The sequence below is a fragment of the Astatotilapia calliptera genome, chromosome 4 (genome assembly GCF_964374335.1).
Source record: "Astatotilapia calliptera chromosome 4, fAstCal68.1, whole genome shotgun sequence".
In the NCBI taxonomy this organism is placed as follows: Eukaryota; Metazoa; Chordata; class Actinopteri; order Cichliformes; family Cichlidae; genus Astatotilapia; species Astatotilapia calliptera.
Window position 1 is genome coordinate 36,931,072 of NC_137425.1, and position 22,805 is coordinate 36,953,876.

The window sequence follows — 22,805 nt, forward strand, 5'->3', positions numbered from 1 at the left end:
TCACATATGTAAAATATGGACAAACAAGACGCGTTTCTATAGACGAACACGGGGGTTTACTCGCTGAGAGTCCACGCAGACGTCCGTCCTCGGTTTGTTGAAATGATCCACATGAAAACAATAAATGTATCATTTCCTGCCGTGACGTACCGACACTAGTGTTTCACTGTTTCAGTAAAACTTCACACTTCGTGTGGATCCGCGCTCCCTGCCCTGTGCGCGCTCCCGACGCAGGGGATGGGGGGATACCCTAGCTTGGCACGGCAGGTTAAAGGCTGTTTCTACACTCGCTTCTATAGTTACAAGGCAGACGTGTGTTGCTTGTGTATTGGACATGTTGACATAGACAGCATATTGTGAGTAAACAGTGAAACCAGTTTGTGGAGGTTCCTCCCTTCAGGTGCAATGCTGTCCGACAGGTTTATTGTTTCCTGATCGTCTCAGCGCAATAAAGTGCGCAATGAAGTGGAGTAACTATTAGCTCTGTTTTTGGTGAAACCAAGAGAAATACGTTTGTTTTTCTTCAAGAAAGCTTTGACAGATGGAACAAACTGGAGCCAAATGGAGCAGCTGTGTTGGACAGGTCAGTGTTGGAGGAGCATCTTCATACTCGGGCTTCTAACTACAAGTGTTTTCACAGGTGCTCTTGCACTTTTTCTGTGTAGCTTTGTGCTTCGACAGCCGCGTTATTGTTGCTGTGGATGAACGGACTGTCCCTCGTGCAGATGGCCCACTGCTCCGTCACGTACAGACACCAACCAGGTAACCCACACCTGTCTCCTGTCACTTCATAAAAATTTGCTTTATAATTTGTGGTAATGCTTCAGTTACACAAACGTGCCTTGCAACAACAGCACGACTAGAGGAAAACGAAACTGCTCTTCTGTGAATCTGAGTAGTTTATTGCCATTAAACATCAGATGTTAAGTGAAATTAGAAGCAGCTCCTTGGTAGCAGGATTTAGAATAAATAACAATAAAAACAAATTCTATATAGCACCACTGGCTTTCCTATGAAGGAGTATTAGGGTGCCATTAAGAAAAAAGCAAAACAAAACATTGTTGTGAGAATAAAGTCAAAATTTTGAAATGTGTAGATTACAGCTGTTTCAAGACAAACGGCCACGGCTGCTATACCATCTACAAACATATATATATATGGTGTATATACATTCTGCTTTGTGTAGATGAGCTGGTGAAGTTGTACTTCAGAATCAGTTTTCATTACAAGGAAGTGATTTCTCTTTAAGCACATAAACACAGTGGTGATGAGCAGGGCGCCATGAGGAGGAGAAAGGCAACCAGTCCTAATGCTCCATCCTACCTCTGTGTATGACCCACGTTAGGTTGATCTTTCTAGTACGCTGGGCCTGCACAGCTCACTTGGATTGTTTGTGGTACAGATTGAAAAAAGTACTGGAAACATTAGCATCACACAGTTGTTCATCCACATATACACAATACAAATGTCTCATTCCCCCACATCGCCAAGATGCTCCTCTGGAGTGACTGTGGTTGTCAGCATGAATCTCCAGGTAGGCTGTGCGTGAAACTAAACGTTGGTCAGCTGGAACTAACAGTCCCACAGCACCGAGCACCACAGGAAGCAGAATCCTGAAAGGATCTTTCACAGATACCTTAATACCACGCTACCATCTGAATGTTGCAGCAGAAATCAAGACTTATCACAGCAGGCAGCATTTTCTAATCTTCTGTGGTCTAATTTTGGTGAGCGTGTGTGTGAATTATACCTTCATTAGATCAGAAGTGTCAGAAATACTCAGCAACAACAACGTTATTATTAATAACAATAATTACAATTATAATTCATAATATACATTTTTAGAAGTTGATAGGGAGACTGCTACCACACTGAAAATCTCCCGTTGGCATTAAAGCAGGTCCATGATGGACCTCCACAGAAAATTAGCATTCAAATGTAAATAATCCAGTTTTGTCCAGTTTCAGCCACCAGACACTCTCAGCTTTCACAGTTTGTTTTTTGTGATTTTGTGTGAAATCATAACACAATGTTGTTGTTGACGGCTATTTTTTTTAACATTTACATATGTGTGTGCAAGGAAATGCCGCTTCACTGTAAATGTGTTGGAACCGATTATCAGAGATGTGAATTTGGGAGCTCCGGAAATGCACTTATAAGTACTTGTTTACTGAAGTCAAAGCTTTGTTTGTGGAGAGCACAAGAGTTTTTAAGGATTACAATTTGAATCACCATTACTAGACTAAGCACGCACAGGAATACAAAAACTAACGAAGAGCAGAAATGGACATCTGAGCTCGAAAGCAACAAGGACTTTTTGCCAAGTTACTCATCCAGCGATGGAGCAGTCAAAACCAGCTTTGTGATTTTAAACAGAATCACAGAAAACCCCAGTATCCCACTGTCTGAGGAGTGTTTGGTGGGGTCTGATGGCTGAAGCTCCCTGAGTACATTTGAGAATGCATCCCTCGCCACATGAACCATAAAAAGAGGGGTCAGAGATACTACGGGAAATCTGGAGCTTAGACAACAGACTAGAGAGTTTGACTTTTGATGTCCGTATGAGTTATGTTTTTGATTATCAGTGACAGTGAACTACACCCTGTAGGAGATCCAGTGTTGGTGGATGAGACAGAAGCTGCATCCTTCCTGTCCCGTTCACTGCTCTATAACAGCTGGGACTTTGAGCTGGTTGTGCCTGGTGATGTGGAGAGGGAGTGCATGGAAGAGATTTGCAACTACGAGGAAGCCAGAGAGATTTTTGAGGACACTGCGAAGACGGTGACTCTTCTTTGACTGTAGAACCTGTTTTTAATCTGGAGTCTTAGAATGAAAAACTATCAGTTTAATTTAACAATTATTTACACGTTTATCACCTAAATATACATGTTTTTTTTTTATTTTAATATTTAAAATACAAAACCTTTTCTCTTAGTATTTGAGCAATTTGACTTAACTTATTCAAGGTGACCTCTTCATTTAATCTTCATTTGCTTCCATTTCTAGGAAAAATTTTGGAAAACGTACACCAATCAAGGTAATACTTTAGCATCACTATGCTAACCTTTTCATTTCATTGTTCAAATGTGCATACTAATGACGAATGTATTTTTTGTAGTAGTTGGGATGACACTTTCTTTTTTCCATATTGCTATTTTTTGTCGATTGTATATTTTGTATATTTTCTAATTTTGCTGTTTTATCTACGTCTTCAAACCTCCAACAGTATCACGACTGAAGTCATTGCTGTAGTGATTGGCTACAGATTGTCTGACTGAGTAACAGGAGAACTATTGAAGAAACATTTTTTGAGTGGGGTGATGATGTTTGTCTTTGAAGGTAGTGCAAACAGACTGGACGTGTCAGGTCTGGTGGCAGGGATCCTGGCTGTACTAGTGTCTGCTGTAATTGCCACGGTGCTGGGAGTGTACTGCTACAAAGCCAAGAAAAAGGGTGCACGGAGGTCTGGCCGGTACGTTTGCTCCGATGTGGATCATCTGGTAACAGAGAAATGTGGAACAAAGTGACACCCTAACCGACACCAGTAACATTTCCCAGTAAAGTCTTTTAAAAACCAGTAGACCATTAAAAAAAATACAAAGTAGACAAGAAGACAATATTAATCCCTTAATCTTAATCCAGAGTTTGTGCAAATTTATAATTCTTTATTGTTATTTTTCCCTTAAAGGTCCAGGGGATGTGGGAAAGTAACACAAAGTGTCCGGGTTGAAAAAAGGAGACATGAGGGCAGAATTGTTTATTAAAGTTCATTAATATTTTTATTAGTAATTAAACCAAAAGAGATGGACAAACCACTGTCACCTTAAAAAATGAAAGAACAAAACCCAGGTATGGCTCACTAAAAATTGAAGCAAGTCAAAAAACTTTAAATGACAGAAAAATACAGAACTCACAGTCGTAGCATGGATGCATCAGAGAGCAACTTGGGGTTAGTATCTTGTCCAAGGATATGTGGCTATGTGTCGACCAGAGAAACCAGGGCTTGAACCACCAACCTTCTGATTACTAGATGACTTGCTCTACCGCCTGAGCCATAGTCACCCCATCAAGGCTCACTGGGACTAGAACTCTCCTTTTTTGGACCTAAGTACTTTTGCTTTAATGGTGAGTAGAGTCAGCTGTACCAGAATCACAGCAAAGATTTCTGGCACAACTTCATCTGCTTCCAAGGTGCATGGAGAGGATGAAAGAATTCACAAAGCAGGAACTCCAGCAACACTTAAGGGAAGATGAACAACTTTAATAATTGACCAACGCGTTTCGGCTTGTGGCCTTCATCAGGGTCACAAGCTGAAACGCGTCGGTCACTTATTAAAGTTGTTCATCTTCCATCCAGAATCAGAAAACTTTATTGATCACTAAGGAAATGATGTAGGTTACAGTTGCTCCAAGACACTAACAGACTAAAAAATTAAACAATACAATTTGTCACAGATTTTACAAATTTAAGAAACAGCACTAATTTATGCAAATCACTCAGTTATACCTATAAGGATTAGGAATAGGTGGCACCTAAGGCAGGGCACATGCTTAGTGTCTGACCTCACAGATGTGCTTCAGGAAAAATGGTCGAAACCTCCTGAACCTTCTCTGGAAAACCTTCCCAGAAGAGTTGAAGCTGTTATAGCTGCTAACGGTGGGCCGACATCATATTAAACCCATGGATTAGAAATGGGATTTTAGCCCAGTTTACATGACCAAATACAGGCAGACGACTAAATACTTTTGGCAATATAGTGTATAAACATTTTCACGTTTTTATGTTTGTTTATTAGCAATACAGCAACTAAAGGGGTTTAAAATTGGCGTGTTGTGCTGTGTGCTGTTCCAGACCTCCAGTACAAATTGCAGTAGATGGGCATACATCAGCTCCGGAGACGGTGCCCCTAGGTGGGATCACTGCACCCGGTCTGCCTAGCTACAACGATGCCCTGAACCACAGTGGGCAGCACGATGCTCCACCACCACCATATTCAGGGTAAGTGGAAGGCAAAGCGTGCACACACAAGGAACACTGGAAAGACTGACTACCAAGAGTACTAAGACATTCTGGTGAGAGAAGCACAACACATGTTGTGTATTTATACACGGGAAGGTGACTAATTGGAAACAGGTGTAACAAATTCAACACAAGTGAAACTGATTGAGTAAAGACACAATTACAAAGAAGGGAAAGCAAGCAGGTTGCAGATGAGTGTTTAATTTAACTGTCAAATGTACTCATGTTTGCAGTAAATGAAATGGCATACAAATTTGAAATATTTGTATAGATATTGGCACTCGGTGTCCCAGGCAATGTCTAAATAACTTTGGTCCACTTATCTAGAAGATGAAGAACATGGAACCATCCATATATGCACTACACTGATTATAGTATGATAATCAATGACAATCATGATGCGAGAAAGTCTATATGAGTGGTGTAAAGTGGTGTATGCAGTGGTGTTTGCAAGTGTATGGTATGTGTTGTATGTGCACATCGAAAATGAAATGATACTTCAAACAATACCAAATGTGTGTGATGGCATGAAGAAAGCAATCACACATTCAATTCAATTCAATCCAATTTTATTTATACAGCTCAAAATCACAACAACAGTCATATTGTGCAGTAGATCGTACAATAATACATAGAGAAAAACCCAAAAATCATATGACCCCCTATGAGCAAGCACTTTGGCGACAGTGGGAAGGAAAAACTCCCTCTTAACAGGAAGAAACCTCCAGCAGAACCAGGCTCAGGGAGGGGCGGGGCCATCTGCTGTGATTGGTTGGGGTGAGAGAAGGAAGACAGGATAAAGACATGCTGTGGAAGAGAGACAGAGGTTAATAACAGATATGATTCAATGCAGAGAGGTCTGTTAACACATAGTGAGTGAGAAAGGTGACTGGAAAGGAAAAACTCAATGCATCATGGGAATCCCCCGGCAGCCTACGTCTATTGCAGCATAACTAAGGGAGGATTCAGGGTCACCTGGTCCAGCCCTAACTATATGCTTTAGCAAAAAGGAAAGTTTGAAGCCTAATCTTGAAAGTAGAGATAGTGTCTGTCTCCTGAATCCAAACTGGAAGCTGGTTCCACAGAAGAGGGGCCTGAAAACTGAAGGCTCTGCCTCCCATTCTACTTTTAAATACTCTAGGAACAACAAGTAGGCCTGCAGAGCGAGAGCGAAGTGCTCTAATAGGGTGATATGGTACTACAAGGTCATTAAGATAAGATGGGGCCTGATTATTTAAGACCTTGTATGTGAGGAGCAGGATTTTGAATTCTGGATTTAACAGGAAGCCAAAACAGGAGAAATCTGCTCTCTCTTTCTAGTCCCTGTCAGGACTCTTGCTGCAGCATTTTGGATCAGCTGAAGGCTTTTCAGGGAGTTTTTAGGACTTCCTGATAATAATGAATTACAGTCGTCCAGCCTGGAAGTAATAAATGCATGAACTAGTTTTTCAGCGTCACTCTGAGACAGGATATTTCTAACTTTAGAGATGTTGCACAAATAGTTCAGTTCTCTTATTTGCTTTCAAACTAACTGCACCCCCGTCTTTCTAAAAACCTTTTTTTTCATAGGAACGGAAACAGCTGGACGTTCATTGATCATGCTGCTATTCACAAAGTTTTTCTTCCTGTCTTTGACCACAGGGGTGCGCCGTCGGTATCTGCTGATCCAGGTGACAATGAATGAAAGCCCTGCAGGTCACTGTGTGAAACCTTGACACTGATGGTTTGGGGAAAATTTCTGGTTGTTTTTTAAAATATACATATTTTCCTTAGGAGTGCAGTTCAAAGACAGTCCCAAAGTGGACCGTAGCTAATCATTTGTCACTAGTCTGATCACTTAAGACTTCGTTTTTGTGCTGTGTTTGTGCATTTGTGTTCAAGAAAAACCAAGATGCATTTTATATAATAAATCATGTAACAATTTCACATGCCTCCAGTCATTGTATAACTTGTTGTGACTTGCAAAGCCAGCAAATAAGCATGCAAGTAGTAGATTAAATTAGAATCACGAGGAAGTTCTTCTGGACATGTTTGCAGCCTTTGTGTTGTTTGTCATAGAAAGGTAAAACTGCTGTAGAAGCTTAGTTTTTGTTTTGTGTTTACAATGGTCTACAGCACACTGCGAAGGCGTGCATGCTTGTAAGAGAGAAGGCGATCACGCCAGCCAAGTCATTCTTCTTAAAAATGGCGTCATGTGAACAAAACGCAAAAAGAGCGAGTAAGCTGCAGCTATCGGAGCAGCGTGAATATAATTTCTCTTACTAAAGCTGCGACGTGGAGCATCTGTTCGGCTTAACACGAGAGACAATAGACAGTTAAATATACGGGGAGAGGAGGGGGGAGGAGGTGCTCCTGTCCGCCGCGGCTCCCCACACCGCCCCCGATCCCCACTCAGTCTACAGGCTTGTCAAGCAGAGGAATAAACAGAATCTGGCGCTGGAAGTGAAGATATCCCTCCCTCCCTCCCGCTCACTATCTGTGCATCTTCATCCAGCTCTTTCTTTCATGGAGAGGAATTATCCCGCTTCGGGCTTCGGAGATCTGGGGACTGGGACGGGATGGAGTTACGAGAGATCGGCCAAAGCAAGGTAAGCTTCGGTGGCCGAAGCATGGGGAGCGCTGTTTTCTGACTGCCGGTAAGCTTAAGAGGCTCTGACAATGCCGTGGCATAGCGCTGACTGCGCCGAGTATTTAGCCCGGCTGCACGGCCACCAGTCTCGGGTACAGCCAGCCGTTATTTTATTGGGGGGAAGGTTAACAGTGATGCGAAGACGGACAGGGGTGAACCGCGGGTTGGTAGAGGACGGTTTCGTTATTGAACAAACCAAAACAGTCCCCCCACATACACACACATGTATGAGTACATCAGTGTTCATCACTGCATTGTCTCCGCTGCACACGAACACAAGCATGACAGCCACGGTCACCGGGCATAGTCCACACATGAAAGCGTGTATGCAAACGAAACACTGTGCCAAACACAGCGCAGTCATGGATACACGAGCCTTTATTCAGTGAAACTAACGCACTATTGCCAGTTCTCTGTAAAAGAGAAACTAATTCATTAACAATAGAACCCAGTGCGGTTGTTTGACTACAACACACAGGCTGGCAGCTACTATTAAGCTGACATTAGCCGCTATCATTAGGCATCTTGAGCATTACCCAGTGTCTGACAGCACATTTCTCCGGAGCAGACAGCCTGTCCCCGTCACATTACCAACCTGCCCAATAAGGCGGTGACTTCAATCTTAAATAAGAAAAAGCAAAGAAATTCCGCTGCAGGCAGTGATCAGCTGATTCCTTATATGGCTGTGCTGTTGTATAAAACACGGTCTTATTAAAGTTAGCAAGCTCCTGTTAGCCTAGCTGCACATTAGTGGTTGCCTTGGCAACAACAACAGTCTCAGAGCGCTTCTCTGTTAGCAACGGCTCTTATTAAGTCTGGCAGTATGACTGTGATTCCAATAGATTAGATACAGATTTATAAAAACAAGGCAAAGACTGATTCTTATGCCATCATGTGTATAATATTTGTCTTCATATTTTAAATGTAACGACATGAAGTCAGAAGTAAAGTCTTGGTCAGATGTTCATGTAATAACGTACACATGTACACAGCAGCCTTTCAGTGTCTCGCAGTGTAAACATTACATCAGACAACTCTTGTTCCCAGTGTCTTTTCAGTGAATCCCTTCAGTGAAATAAAAAAAAATCACTCTCCGTTGAAAAGCACTTATTCTTGATTCCCCCGAGATGCTGCATTTGACTCCTCTCAGTGTTAGTCTCCTCCTGGGACTAGAGTGAAATGGGTGCACGCAGCACCTCCTTGTTTGCCTGCCACTCATAATAGACACGTAATAAGACATCTGTTGACTGGAGCTCATGACTAATGTTTCTTCACTAGTCTGTAAATGGACTGCTTCTTATAGAGCATAATAGACACATTTTTACTCTGAGCATACAACTAATTCATTCACCCAAGAACTTTTTCTAACATTCATACACATTCACACTCCAAAGGATGCATTGCCCAAGGACACTTGACATGCAGATTGGTGGAGCCTGGGATCGAACCACCAACCTTCCAGTTAGTAGCTGACCTGCTCTACCACCTGAGTTACAGCCACCCACCCCGCAAGTCTGTATTGGGCTGAGCTGTGTTTTAGCTCAGTGAGATGAGCAGCCGTTCTGAGACTGGGAGGCTGGAGTTCAAATCCCGCTTATGGCAACATTTCTTTCAGTTCACAGTTAAACTTTTTAAACTATTTTCAGCACAAATCCCAGCTTTTTCAGCTGTTTTCAGCAAAAACCTCTTTCCAGCAAAAATTCTGCTGATTCACCTCTTTTCAGCAGAATTTTAAATCTGGGACTCTCCACCATTTGACCCTTAGAACTGAAGAAGCTTCTCGGATGAGAGGTGAAACGTCTTCAAGCAACTCAAAGAAGTCCAGACGCTTTTCTTTCCAAGCTCCTTAGTCTCTCATTCCTTATATCAAGACTGGAGATCACACTACTGATTTCAGTTCATTTAATATGTGAGTGCACAGATTCATTCTCAACTGGACATAAACGATGATCAAAGGTTGTATATACTGTATGATGAAGTCATCCAATCCCAGCCTCCAACACAGTGCGCTGAATCTTAGCTTTGAATGTCCAGTATATTCCAATCAGTGCAATTTCAGCATTCACTGAACCTACAGTATCTACACCTGTGTGGCAAATGTCTGGTAAAGACACAGATAATGAAATTTAATTATTAATACAATATACATCATGAAAAATGAAAGCTGAAATTGATTCAGTTTAGTACTTTTCTCTGTGTGCTCTGTGATTATATTCAGCACTTTCCACTTCTCCCCCAAAACATGCCTTCCTTCTAAAGTTGTCATTTCAAGAATATTTTCTGTGTTGAGCTGTGCATGACTTGATGTTTGTCACATGAGTCACGGTCATCCTAGTGGGCCCTGGTACTGTCATTATTATGTTCTCTGCAGACAGTTTTGGCTGATGCATATTTGTGCCATGATACGCTGTGTCCAGGCAGGAATTGGACCCAAATGCCTGTGTCTGCCACCGGCTCACTCCTTGGTGGCTGCTTATCGGGGCCTGGAGCCTGGGGCTCGCTCGGGCACCTTCGGAGGTGGGGTGCCCCCGGCCTCTCGGCCTGGGGCTCGGTCACTCAGGCACGGCTGGCTGCCGGCGGAGCTCACGGGCGCGTCACTGCAACTCCCCCTGGCTTCTGCTCCGCGGCTGCTGAGTGAGCCCTCATCTGGGACTCTCCTCAGCTCTTTCTGGGACAGTGGCGCGGCTGCCCCTCTGTTGGTCTTCCTTGGTCTCTTGTGTTCTGGGGGCCTCTGGATGTCTGGAGTTTTGATCTCCTCCATACCTGCTTCATGCCCTGGAGGACGGGGCTGTGGCCCCCCCCCCCACACCCTCTAGCAGATCATTACATGAAGGAACCTTTTAAAAAACAAAAAACAAGCGCGTCCATGCTCACAGGTGTACACACGGGTGATCACACCCACAAACTACACCCTTTTTGGCTCCTACCTCAAAGCACACTGTGTTCTGTTGATCTTACGTGCTGCACAATAATGTTTAATATTTAGTATTTACTGTTACATTCCCATAGATCATCGTGATGTTGTTTATTGTATTGCTCTCTTTTTCTTCTTTCTTTCTCAACAGGTGATCCAGGTGATTGATAGATGCATTTTTTGTCTGCTTATTTTGTTGGTTTTTGTTTTTTGCCCTTTATCCCCATCCCTCTTCCCCGCTGTTTTTCTTTCCCTTTCTTTCTCCCCTTTGTTTTCCCCACTCAAGTCTGTCCTGTATTTAACAAGTGGAATAAAAAAAAAGGTGAATCAAATAGACCATTACGGCAAGGCCGGGATGGTCCATTTGGTAAAGTAAATCCGTTGGGCATCTTTCTTCGCCTTTAGACAATAATTCTGATGCAAAAGAACCAAACGGGACAGGCAAGAAAAAAAAAAAAAGGAATTGGACCCAAATGCAAGCTCACGGAGCTGGGAAATACTAACTCGGAGAGACACAGGGAAAGTCACACAGTTTGAGGAAGGACGTGACACAGAACTGAGGGAGACACAGACATAAATACACAGAAGGATAACGAGGGACGTGGGAGCACATGGGGAGCACAGGTGACACTGATAATCTTAATGAGACAGGGCAGGCGCAAACACAACGTGACGTACACTGACGGGAGACTATCAAAGTAAAACAGGAAGTACACAGAGACACAGACAGGAAGGGAAGAGAGAACACAGGGAGAGCACAGACATAGCAGGCTGGGGAAAACACAAGGAGGAGAAATGAGGCATGGGAACTCACAGATACACGGAGGGGGGACACAAGGGGTAAGGAAACGAGGGGCAATCTAATATGCAACATCTAAACAGAATAACCTAGTGACTCAGCTACGCTCCAATCCCTCCATATTGTGGCCAATCAGATGCCAGGATATAGGATAATATCATTATGTGAAAAACAGAGAGGGTGAGAGACGCGACAGTCAAGTGGAGCGTGCGTCTGTCCTCTCAGTGAATGAGTGAGACAGTAGACAGCGGTGAGGAGGGCTGTGCGAGAGCAAAAACACATAAATGTGCCTGACACCCGTAAACGAAGCAGCAGCTGGCTGCAGTTTAAAGACTTTTTTTGTCTCTGTCTTGGTCTCGATACCCTCTGGTCTTGGTTTAGGCGGTCTTGACTACAGGTCTAAAGTGAAGACATGGCTGTGCATTGCAAAGTCATTAATTGCACATGAGTTCCAGCGCGTCATGGACTAAAGTAAAACAGTATGTTGGATGTGCCACGCAATGCTCAATTACTTTGGTGGGAACTAGTGTGTTAGCGCAGTTAGCTCGTTAACGGAGATTTGCTGTGTTGTGGCATTAACGTCATTTCAACGAGATTTACGCTGACAGCACTAGTGGGAACACAACGAATATGACTGCACATTTACTCCGACATCATCCTAGTGCAAAGACAAAAACAACAAGCATGCTACTAACTTTAGCCGAGTCATTTAGACAGCCGTTAGCACAGGATTCTCCTTATGCTGCTGAGAATATAGCCCAGAAGAAGCGGATAGTATAGCTTTTATTTTGGAAAGAGACATTTCTCTGTAATAAACTCTCTTTTCCAAAGATGAGTGATTCCTCAATCAGATACAGGGCTTGCAATATCGCTAGCCCGACGTCCCGGGGCTAGTGATTTTTCCAGTCGGGCTACCAAAATCTATCTCTTCCCTGCCCGTCGGCCTATCGTAGGAAGGAAAAATATATGTCAATGCTTTTGCATTCTTTCGGAAATGTAGCTGGGTAATTATGTCATTGGCATCGATGAGCCACTGTCAATATGTGACATTGAAATCGCGTTTGAATTTGCGCTTGTTTTTTTGCTTTCACTTTGCAATCGTGCGAACTGTGTATAGAGAGCGACAGCACTGATCTGTGAGTGATGATAATTTGCGCACCAATTCCTCTGACATCGTCTTATTAATCGTTAGCTTACTATGCAAACATGACAAGTGAAATCTCCTGCAGCTTAAACATGTGAGAGGTTGATCGCGCAGAGAATCACTGAGCTTATGTGAGTGCCTGTGTAAAAGCAGCAGGATATATATTTCAGTTCTGCTGAGCCAAATAAGACAGGTCAGGGTGAAGAAGTGACAGCCAAAGAAAAGCTTACCACAAAACGGAGAAGTTATGACAAATCAGACTACAAGGTAGACCCTACAATAATACATAGAGAAAAAAGAAGAAAAATGTTTTGAGTTTCTTCACTGACCTGGGTGACACTTTTAGAGAATTGACCCTGTAGCGAGATCTGGTCAGCAGCAAGTGGCTAAATTCCAACGATTCAAAGGGAATTGCAATTCCCGGTGTAGAATTTCGACCAGAGACAAGAGGATGTCGCCAATGTCTTCACCGGGTGGTGATGTTGTTTTCGGGGAGTCTTCTGGGCAATTTCTCTGAACATGGTGTCTCGTTCTTGGAAAGAGGAACTCTGTGCCTTCTTAACATCGAAGCACTAGTCAGTGTATTCCTGGAGAGCATCCAAATTGTCCTCGCTGGCCTTCAGAGTGTTGGAAATGATTATGCAGATGTGTTATCTGTCAATTGTTTGGTGTATTTTAAGCTTGAAAAATATGTGTTTAATTCTGAGCCACCATTCATTTTTTCCCCCACCATGTCTCTGCTTACTCTGGATGGCATTATATTGGGGTCCAGTAATACTTTGTGGAGTCTTCCTGTTTTTATCTTGGTAATTCTTGTTCACTGTGTCTTATGTTTAGTTTTACTTCAGCGACACAAGGACACGTACACATACACAGTGTTGCAGAGTTGGAGATGTTTCATTTAGAGCTTTCTTTAGTGAGATTACTGGTGCAGCTTTTCTGCTATCCAACTCCTGGGACGGCTTTCCCTCCTGTGCCACTGACTTCCTGATAAAGGGAGTGTCTGATTGTCCGATCACCACCAGCTGCCCTGCCAGCCTTTGAGTTTATCTTTTGTCTTCCAAGCCCTGCATTTGGGTCCAGATCCTGCCTGCCACACAATGGTACCATGACTGGTGTCCTCTGTTAAGAGTATTCAAGTACTAAGACTGAGCTTGAAATTAAAACAGTTTTCTGTGATCCAAGCTTTCCAATCTGTTAATGAACTTTGTTTTTCCAAACTAGCTGTGTTTTGTGTTCACAGCCTGGTGACTGTGAAAACGAGCTGGGTATCTTTGAGTCCAACATGAAAATTCAGGCTTTATTTTCTAAGCCAGTCTGTGTTAATTCTGAGTTTTGTTGTTAAAAACTGTTTTCTGCTCCTGAGCTGGCGAAATCAGACACTGTTTCTCTGTGTTGGGGTCTCGATAAAAACTGTACCTCAACTGGTATCTCCAGCGACCTCCAAGTGTACTTGGAGTATCCCGTTTGCTTGAGTTGGCTGCATGTCCTGCTCCAGCACCCTTGAGTATCTTGAGTATCCTGCATCCTCAGAGTGTCCCGAGTATCCAGAGCCCACCTTGCCAGAACCTGTGGTTTCAACACTGCCAGAGCACAAGGATTTGCGCCTCAATGACAGGCCATTTACCAAGATTCTGGAGGGGTTCTGCCTCCTCCATCATCACCACACTCCTTCCAAATCATCTGTTTCCTTGTCGCCGTCATCAGCTGCCAGCTAAGGCACGGTGCCCCATCACCTCTGCTGATGTCAGTCCCTAGCCAAGCCTCCAGAGGGTCTTCTTTGACATAGTTCCTGGTCTCCAGAGGTCCTGGACCAGAGGGTCTCTTATGATGCAGTTGCTCGACCATCAGATGAGTTCCACCTCAGCCTCTCCTCTCTGGTCTATCCTCCTGAGGGGTCCCATCTTTGGTGCTGGCCTCTTTCACACTGCCCGCCAGCCAAGCCTTCTGAGGGGGTCCATCTCTGCTGTTGCCAGTGTCCCGTCTGGCTTCCACTTTCACTGGCCTCCTAAGCATCCCCTTCACTCCTGGGGCACCCTGTGAGGATCCAGCTTCCTGTCAACCTCAGACTTCAGACGTTTTGTCAAGATAGTGTAGATAGTTTGTCTACTTTACTTGAAGAACTTCTGAAAGGGAAGACTTTGCTGAAAGGAAGTCTTCAGTAAGATCTCCGATCTGTGCCACACAAGTTGATGGCTGAAAAGTTTGCTACATGTTTCGTAGTAGACTGGAAGGTACGGGAATAGTTGACTCACCCTTTTAATCTTATTTGCCTTTCTGTTGTTTTGTATATATTCCTCTAGACTGTATATATTGCTTTTGTTGGCTATTTATTTTTGATGTCTTTTTAAAAAAAATATTATTCTTGCACCGTTGGTGTCGAGCACCTATAATTTTGTTATACATGTACAGTCACATTAAAGGGCTATTCTATTCTATTCTATTCTATTCTATTCTATTCTATTCTATTCTTTGTTATCATTACCATTATTTTTTGTTCTTCTGATTTTTTTTAAAGATAAACACTGTGTGGATTTGTTGACTGTGTAGTAGGCCTCATGGGTGGGCAGGTAGGGATGGGAACATTCTTTGTACAACAACTTTCATATAGCCATTCTGAATACCTGGTCCATGCTTGAATTACTTATAAGCTTGCAATTCGTTATTACCAAACTATTTAAAAAGCCCCCTGAAAAGTATTTTGAAGAAGACATTTTGAAATGAAGAAATTTTATATTTCGAGAATATACTTTTTTTTTAAAAGTATATTATATATACAGATTAAATGTAGCAATTTTATGAATTTTACTGATGTAATCAAATGTTTTGGTGTACAACAATAGAATCAAATTAAACTGTTAATACACTTATACTTGTCATGTCATGAATATTATTGGGGTCTTTACTAAAACAAACAAACAAACAGTAATTTCATTCACATTACTTGTTAGTTTTCCTAAAAGTAATGCAGCATGTTACTGAATTTCTCACTGGAGAAAGTAGTGTACTTATTACATTACTTATTACATTACTTTCACGTTATTTTGTAAGATAACCTGCAGTGCATTATCACATAATAGACCTTTTTCACATTTTTTTTTTTATCGGAAGTTGCTCATAACAAGCAGCAGGACATCCTAATATGTAGTGATAAGTAGATAGTAGATTTCTTCTTTGCAGGTCAGAAGAAATGGCACCGTGTAAATATCAAAGTTTTGCAGCATGCCAGGCTGTTCTTGTTGTACACAAAAACAGCCCTACTTATCTTTTCATTCATTCCTGGTTGGGACAGCCGTTAAGAAGAAATAGATACAAGTGATCAGAAGACAGGAGGTGCTGAATTTGCACTTATGCAATAGACATAAATGCAATAAGCAAAGAAGATTATTTCAGTGGCTGCACAATCAGTTGTCAAAAAAGCAGTGTTGTCCCAAGCCTTTTCTCTTAAAAAAGTTCTACTCCACCACTGAAAAGCAGTCATTATATGAAATGACGAATAAACGTCAATCTGCGTCATCTTAGCCTGGTGAAGGTAGCGATATGGCTGCTACTGCTGTGAAGCTGGATCATGACTGCGTGATACACCCATCCGCTGGTAAGCTTTTGCCTCATGGATATTAGGTTGTTCAATGTGTATGGTAATGTTATATGTACTGTTAAATAATTTACTGTTAAATGCCTCTCAGCCCAAACAACAACTCATCTGTTACATAACTTGTTCACAAAATTCACGTAGCAGTATCTAGCAGTACGTTTGTAACTAGCCTGTTCGGAGTCTTCCATGTTAATTAGGTAATATGCATGCACTCACAGATTTTAATCAATCCACATACATATTTCAGTGACATTCACTTGTCAAGTATTGTAAATATGTTATCTTAGTAGTATTTTAGGATCTTTATCTTGCAATATAAAGTGCCTTGAAGCAACTGTTGGGATTTGGCGCTAGCTGAAAAAAACAAACAAACCCAAACTGAATTGAAGTGAATTATCAGTTTCATCAGTTTACTGCATTGTAACAGCTGCTTTCTAGCTGTTGGGGATTCTGGGAGTGGAATCTGCAGGCATGTTGTTAACGAGATGTTTTGGTTATGATTGCTCTTCTGTGGTCTGTTCACAGGTAGTGGAAATATGCCAAGACTATTATTTTATTGTATTTAATTTCTTTATCTCCACAGGTGCGGATGAGGCTGGGAATCTAAGACCTGGAAACCAGGTTGGAAGACGTAGTTCTGCCATCTCCTGCCCTGTTCAGCCAATAGTATGCATCAGATGGACAAATAAAACTCTGCACTAAATTTCCATCCAAGTGTCTTTAGGATCTTTTGCATAATCTACTTCTCAACTAGTGTACTGGACCAAAACAAAGAAGGTAGGTGAGAAAGCCTGCCTGACCCTAACCCTTCCCCAAAGCATAACATGAACCGATGAGTTTCTGATATACTCCATGAAGGGTACTGCTGATATTAAGGAGCAACTCCTTGTTTACATGTTTAAACTGTGCATTGCCACAGTCAGGAGAAATACCATTACCTGGGCCAATTATCTTTGCATTGTGTTCATTCTCACTTCATATCTAGAGAAGCAGGGAAAAAGTCAAGCCCGCCATGTCCCTGAAATTCTAGGTGTGCCAATGTCAGGTTCATGTTGGACTGCACAGAGATCACCCTGGAGACAACCTCTTCCCTGACCTTACAGTGACGAGCATTCTTTAATTTACAAAAACAGGACAACATTGAAATGGCTGATTGTAGTGTCTTTAGCAAATAACCACATGGGAAAAGGTGAGAGGTTATAAAGGCAAGAGCTTAGTTCAATTTAGTGCAAAGTACAAATGCATGAGTGTGTTATAATAGTACAGGTCTAAGTTAGCCTTCAATTCAACAATAAATACTTCATCAAACTCTTTCCACAGTTAAGCTTGTTTCGGGTATCAGTGACAAGGTTGTGTCATACCAGTCCTATAATTGCCATTCTGGCCTGAACTCGCCAGTAGTGGTCAAGTAGAGGATCCAAATGCAAACTCTTGGAGACAAAGGCAGACTGACATAATATATACACAGGAGGGTGATTACGTGAGTGGAGTCAGCTGGGAGTTAGACAAAACGACAGATGGGAAGCAAACTGAACATAAAGCACACATGACAAGAGACTATCAAAATAAAACAGCAAACAGAAACACTGACAGACTAAGAAACATAAGCTTGACACAGACAACAGGTAAACAAAGAAAGAGATGACGGACTTGGAAGATACGAAATGACAAAATACAGAGGTCACTGTAAGAGGACAGGAGGGAGACACTAAAGCAGTGGTTCTTAAGCTGGGTTTGATCGAACCCTAGGGGTTCGGTGAGTCGGTCTCAGGGGTTCGGCAGAGCCTCCGCTGTGACATGCACGGCTCATTTTGCGCACCAGTAAAAAGCATGAATGTCTTGAATTTGAAAAAAATCATATTTTATTTTTCACTAAAGAGGGGTTCAGTGGCTGCATGAAACTGGTGGGGTTCAGTACCTCCAACTAGGGCTGGGCCATATTATACCGTTCACGGTAATACCGGTATAATGTTAGGCAACGATAGGAAAATGAAATATCGCGATAGAATGGGAGTAAAACGCGCATGCGCAGTGCCTTTGTTTTCATACGCACATGGCCGATTGTTGAGTGAAACAAATGAACCAGAATTGGTTTGTAAAAATGGTGCAACTTCAGTGATGTGGAACTGGTTTGGTGTTTGTCCGTCAGATACACAACAAAGCACATTTTTTTGCAGAACATGCAAGCGGCCGTTGTCATTGTCATATTTGTCGGACTAAGATGCTCTTAAATCTGGGAGTAATCTGGGTCCTAAACTCCGTATTCTTCAGGTCAAACAACACTGCAGCATCACTTAGAGTTAAAAACTGTCTAAATTCTTTCATCTTTAATAAAACGATCAGCATTGCTGCTTTACCAGGTGTAACTATAAAGTTTAACTTCCAGGCATCCATGAAAACAAAAGTTATTACATTTAACGGAGTTAGAAGTTAGCAGGAAGCTAGCGGAAGTTAGCTCGCTAGTTTCGCTAGTTACCTAAGCATGATATTGCATGTTCTGACGGAGAGATTTCTGAAAAAAATCAAACGTACAGCTCTGCTATCACTTCCAACATAAATGAAGACAGGAAACTAAACAGCAGTGACGTTTGTAGGGTTACTGAAGTTGGGCTAGCTGGTATATAATGATGTGCTACGTAATCGCTAGCGACACAGCTATGTTAGCATAACATAAACAGTGAAGCTGGAGGACGAACACTAACACTTTTCCACTTATAAAAGTTAACGTGAAGGTTCTTCATGGTTAGAGACAAATGCAATCGCATGGCAGGATACTGTAAACGGACCAAACTTCAGTCAGGAGAACAACTGAGATAATCCATCCACAATACGAGGTTAGTCATTAATATACTGCAACAACATGGGAATAGAGCAGCTGCCAGAGAATTCAACATTAATGAATCAATGGTACAGAAGTGGAGGAAGCAAGAAGAATGAATTTAATAAAGTTTGATTTATCTGACTGCTTTGTTTCGCTTAATGTGCCTTATAATCCCGTGCACCTTATGGTGCGAAAAATACGTACTGCACACTGCAGTTTAATGTTGCAAAGCACCTCTTTTTAACTTCAGTGGATATTATACATGGTTATGCTCAGGATATGTCAGCCCATTTCTACTGGAAATGCCTTTTGGTTAAACTTTCAGCAAGGAATTTGCATTTGCACTGTTACATTTTTATAAAGCTTTAATGTACATAAAAACCAGCTTCTTGTTTAAGTGAAAATAAATGGAAGGTTGTCTTTTTGCGCTAGTAATGTTGTGGAGTTGTATTTTGTCTCGCATCAATTATATCGTCGGTTATATCGTTATCGCAAATTTTCAAATATATATCGTGATAAATATTTTTGGCCATATCGCCCTGCTCTACCTCCAACAAGGTTAAGAACCACTGCGCTAAAGGGAACTGATAAATGTAAGACATTTAAACTAGACATACATAATACACAGCGAAAACAATATGGAATAAGCATAACTCATAAACACAGGGAAACCAAGGTATAAAACTAAAACCAAGGAACATAAATAATTTTTTCAAAACTCAGAACAATAAAGAATTAACAAGGTTTAAAAGCTCTAAACACAAAGCAGTGGGTCAAAGACCCAGAACCATGACAGTAGTCCTTGTGTGAATGGCACAGAGTGGCATAGCCATTCTGTATGTTGACGTGAGCTTCCTGGACACGTCATGTTTTAAATACTGCTCTTCACCTCAACAAGCCCAAACAGAGGCGACTATAAAGGAATTTAACACGCTAAAGCTGGTGGGCCTGAATGTCACACCAGAAGGTCTGAATCAGAGCCCAGGGCAAAGACACTGAGCAAGTCTAATCAAACAAATTTATTCCCATTTTAAAAAATTAAACAATAAAACAAATGTTCTTTTAAAACTAAAATCCAACACAAACCCTCAATAAAATTGTCCTGAAAAACCCCTGGCCTGGCTAATCTCCATAGGAGCCCTCACCACCAATAGGGCTGCAGCCAGCGAATGACAAACAGTACTCACAGACACAGGTACAGGTTTACCTCTGCCCTGGTGTCGATCGTTGTTTCCCACTGCTCGATGGCCGTGCCGTGTTGGTGGACCCATCTTCACGCAAGCCTTTTCACCTGGTGATCAGGCAGCATGTCCTTCTCTCTCTCTCACCTGGCTTATACGTGCTCCTACTTTCTAGAGTCTGGGCCCTCATCCCTTTTTTGTGCTCGGACAGTTTTTTTAACAGGTCCTTTCAGCAGCTGATAGGCCACCTCAGGGCACACCCACACCTCAACAGGTGTTAACCAGTTTGTCCGTTGTCCACCCAGTCCACAGTGGATTAAAACACTACAAAACAAATATTAAAAATACAAATCATGCAAATAAAATCAAAACACACATCTCAGCAGCTGGGGTCTTTACTGCAGAATCCTGCTCCTCATACCCCTTGTGGCAACAGCATAGCTCCTGAAAATGACTGGAAGTCAGCCATGCTTTGCGTTGCCGTGCCCATACAAGACATACAGACTGCTGCCTGGTTCCCTTCTGAATTTCCCAGGACATTTGTAGTCAAACTTGAAGGGAGTAGAGAAGCATAAACAGATGTAAACTTGGGCAAAATGGACCTCTGAAAAAGTGCTGGATCAAAGAAAAGTCTAGGAACTGTGGAGCCATGTGGTACAGGATGAGGTCACTGGACATATGGATGGACAGTGGTACGTCATGGGGGAACCACGTGGGACAGTCCCAGGATGAGACAGAATCAGTTCCTTCTCAGACTGGCTTAATTTGGTTCCAGATACCATCATCTCAGGGTCAGAAATCTGTCCTAGAACAAAAGAGTGAAGACATATACAAGGCATATGTAGTTCATATTTAGTTACTGATCACACAGAGGGAATGTTCTAACACTTCACACACAATAGTGAAAATATTAGTGTTAAACATTACTAGTGGTTAGTCACAACCATATGAACCTCTTTAAACAATAATGAAGCTTATGATTAAGTTCAATAAGGAAGATCTGTAATCACTCATCTACCTGCTTTCCTGGGTGTTTGACTGCTTTTCGGTTTACACCTCTACTGCTTTCCCACACTGTCGATCTCAATACTGACATCATCACTCTGGTCCAATCATCAATCAAACTCGCTTTGCAAGGTTTAAATCTGGGCTCCGCACATTCTCCCCTTCAAACACCTCAGCTAGAGCTCTATTCAAGCCTCTATCTTCTTCGTCTCAAACAACAGCGTTCTTGACTCCGGAGGGTCCTGTACTAAATCACTGCTGGGATTCCATCCATCTTCATCCATCTTCATCCGCTTTGTCCGGGGCCGGGTCGCGGGGGCAGCAGCCTAAGCAAAGAGGCCCAGACCTCCCTCTCCCCAGCCACCTCCTCCAGCTTATCCGGGGGAATACCAAGGCGTTCCCAGGCCAGCCGAGAGATATAATCTCTCCAGCGTGTCCTGGGTCTTCCCCGGGGCCTCCTCCCGGTGGGACATGCCTGGAACACCTCACCCAGGAGGCGCCCAGGGGGCATCCTTGTCAGATGCCCGAACCACCTCAGCTGGCTCCTTTCCATGTGGAGCAGCAGCTGCTCTACTCTGAGCCCCTCCCAGATGGCTGAACTTCTCACCCTATCTCTAAGGGAGAGGCCAGCAACCCTTCGGAGGAAGCTCATTTCTGCCGCTTGTATCCGCGATCTCGTTCTTTCGGTCACTACCCACAGCTCGTGGCCATAGGTGAGGGTAGGGACGTAGATCGACCGGTAAATTGAGAGCTTCGCTTTTACACTCAGCTCCCTCTTCACCACGACGGACCGGTGCAGCGTCCGCATTACTGCAGCTGCAGCCCCAATCCGTCTGTCGATCTTCGGCTCCCTTCTCCCATCACTCGCGAACAAGACCCCGAGATACTTGAACTCCTCCACTTGGGGCAGGAACTCATCCCCGACCCGGAGTGGGCACTCCACCCTTTTCCGGCTGAGAACCATGGCCTCAGATTTGGAGGGGCTGATCCTCATTCCCGCTGCTTCACACTTGGCTGCGAACCGTTCCAGTGCGAGCTGGAGGCCCTCACCCGATGAAGCCAACAGAACCACATCATCTGCAAAAATCAGAGATGAGATTCTGAGGCCACCAAAGCGAAAGCCCTCCGCCACTTGGCTGCGCCTAGAAATCCTGTCCATAAAAATTATGAACAGAACCGGAGACAAAGGGCAGCCCTGGCGAAGCCCATCACCCACCGGGAACGAGTCCGACTTATTGCCGGCAATGCGAACCAAGCTCTTGCAACGGTTGTATAGGGATCGAATGGCCCGTAGCAATGGGCCAGACACCCCATATTCCCGCAACACCTCCCACAGGACACCCCGAGGGACACGGTCGAATGCCTTCTCCAAGTCCACAAAACACATGTAGACTGGTTGGGCAAACTCCCATGCACCCTCAAGTATCCTGGAGAGGATAAAGAGCTGGTCCAGTGTTCCGCGACCAGGACGAAAACCGCATTGCTCCTCCTGTATCCGAGGTTCGACTAACGGACGAACTCTCCTTTCCAGCACCCTGGCATAGACTTTCCCAGGGAGGCTGAGGAGTGTGATCCCCCTGTAGTTGGAACACACCCTCTGGTCCCCTTTCTTGAAGATGGGGACCACCACCCCGGTCTGCCAGTCCACAGGTACTGCCCCTGATCTCCACGCAACATTGCAGAGGCGTGTCAACCAG

At 43.2% G+C, this 22,805-nt stretch overlaps 2 protein-coding genes across 8 annotated transcripts in view; both read left to right on the plus strand.

Moving 5' to 3' along the window:
- Positions 1-238: 238 nt before the first annotated feature.
- Positions 239-6,946, plus strand: prrg2 (proline rich Gla (G-carboxyglutamic acid) 2). 2 transcript variants are annotated; one of them, XM_026166268.2, is made up of 7 exons: positions 239-583; positions 666-762; positions 2,609-2,781; positions 3,007-3,037; positions 3,340-3,472; positions 4,853-4,999; positions 6,662-6,946. In XM_026166268.2, exons 1-7 carry the CDS (start codon positions 542-544, stop codon positions 6,702-6,704), a joined length of 666 nt encoding a protein of 221 aa, XP_026022053.1. In that variant the 5' UTR covers positions 239-541; the 3' UTR covers positions 6,705-6,946. The 2 variants fall into 2 exon arrangements, with proteins under 2 accessions (XP_026022053.1, XP_080156774.1); XM_080300648.1 differs by having other exon boundaries at positions 410-583; positions 2,586-2,781.
- Positions 6,947-7,194: 248 nt separating this feature from the next.
- prr12b (proline rich 12b) overlaps positions 7,195-22,805 on the plus strand; it is a 70,698-nt gene continuing 55,087 nt past the window's right edge. For 5 of the 6 annotated variants that reach the window (XR_013908740.1, XR_013908742.1, XM_026166200.2 and 2 more), the window contains exon 1: positions 7,195-7,608. Coding sequence is in view for 3 of the 6 variants with exons in the window: in XM_026166200.2 (XP_026021985.2) it covers positions 7,526-7,608 (83 nt within the window). In the remaining 3 variants the exon portion in view is untranslated. Of the gene's footprint in view, positions 7,609-9,414; positions 16,879-22,805 lie in introns of all 6 variants that reach the window. The other variant, XM_080300643.1, reaches the window with a different exon arrangement.

Coding starts and splice junctions, on each gene's coding strand:
- prrg2 (XM_080300648.1), top strand. CDS start 562: ATGGAGCAGCTGTGTTGGACAG. Junction 584..665: donor GGAGCAGCTGTGTTGGACAG/GTCAGTGTTGGA, acceptor TTTTCTGTGTAG/CTTTGTGCTTCGACAGCCGC. Junction 763..2,585: donor CACGTACAGACACCAACCAG/GTAACCCACACC, acceptor TTTGATTATCAG/TGACAGTGAACTACACCCTG.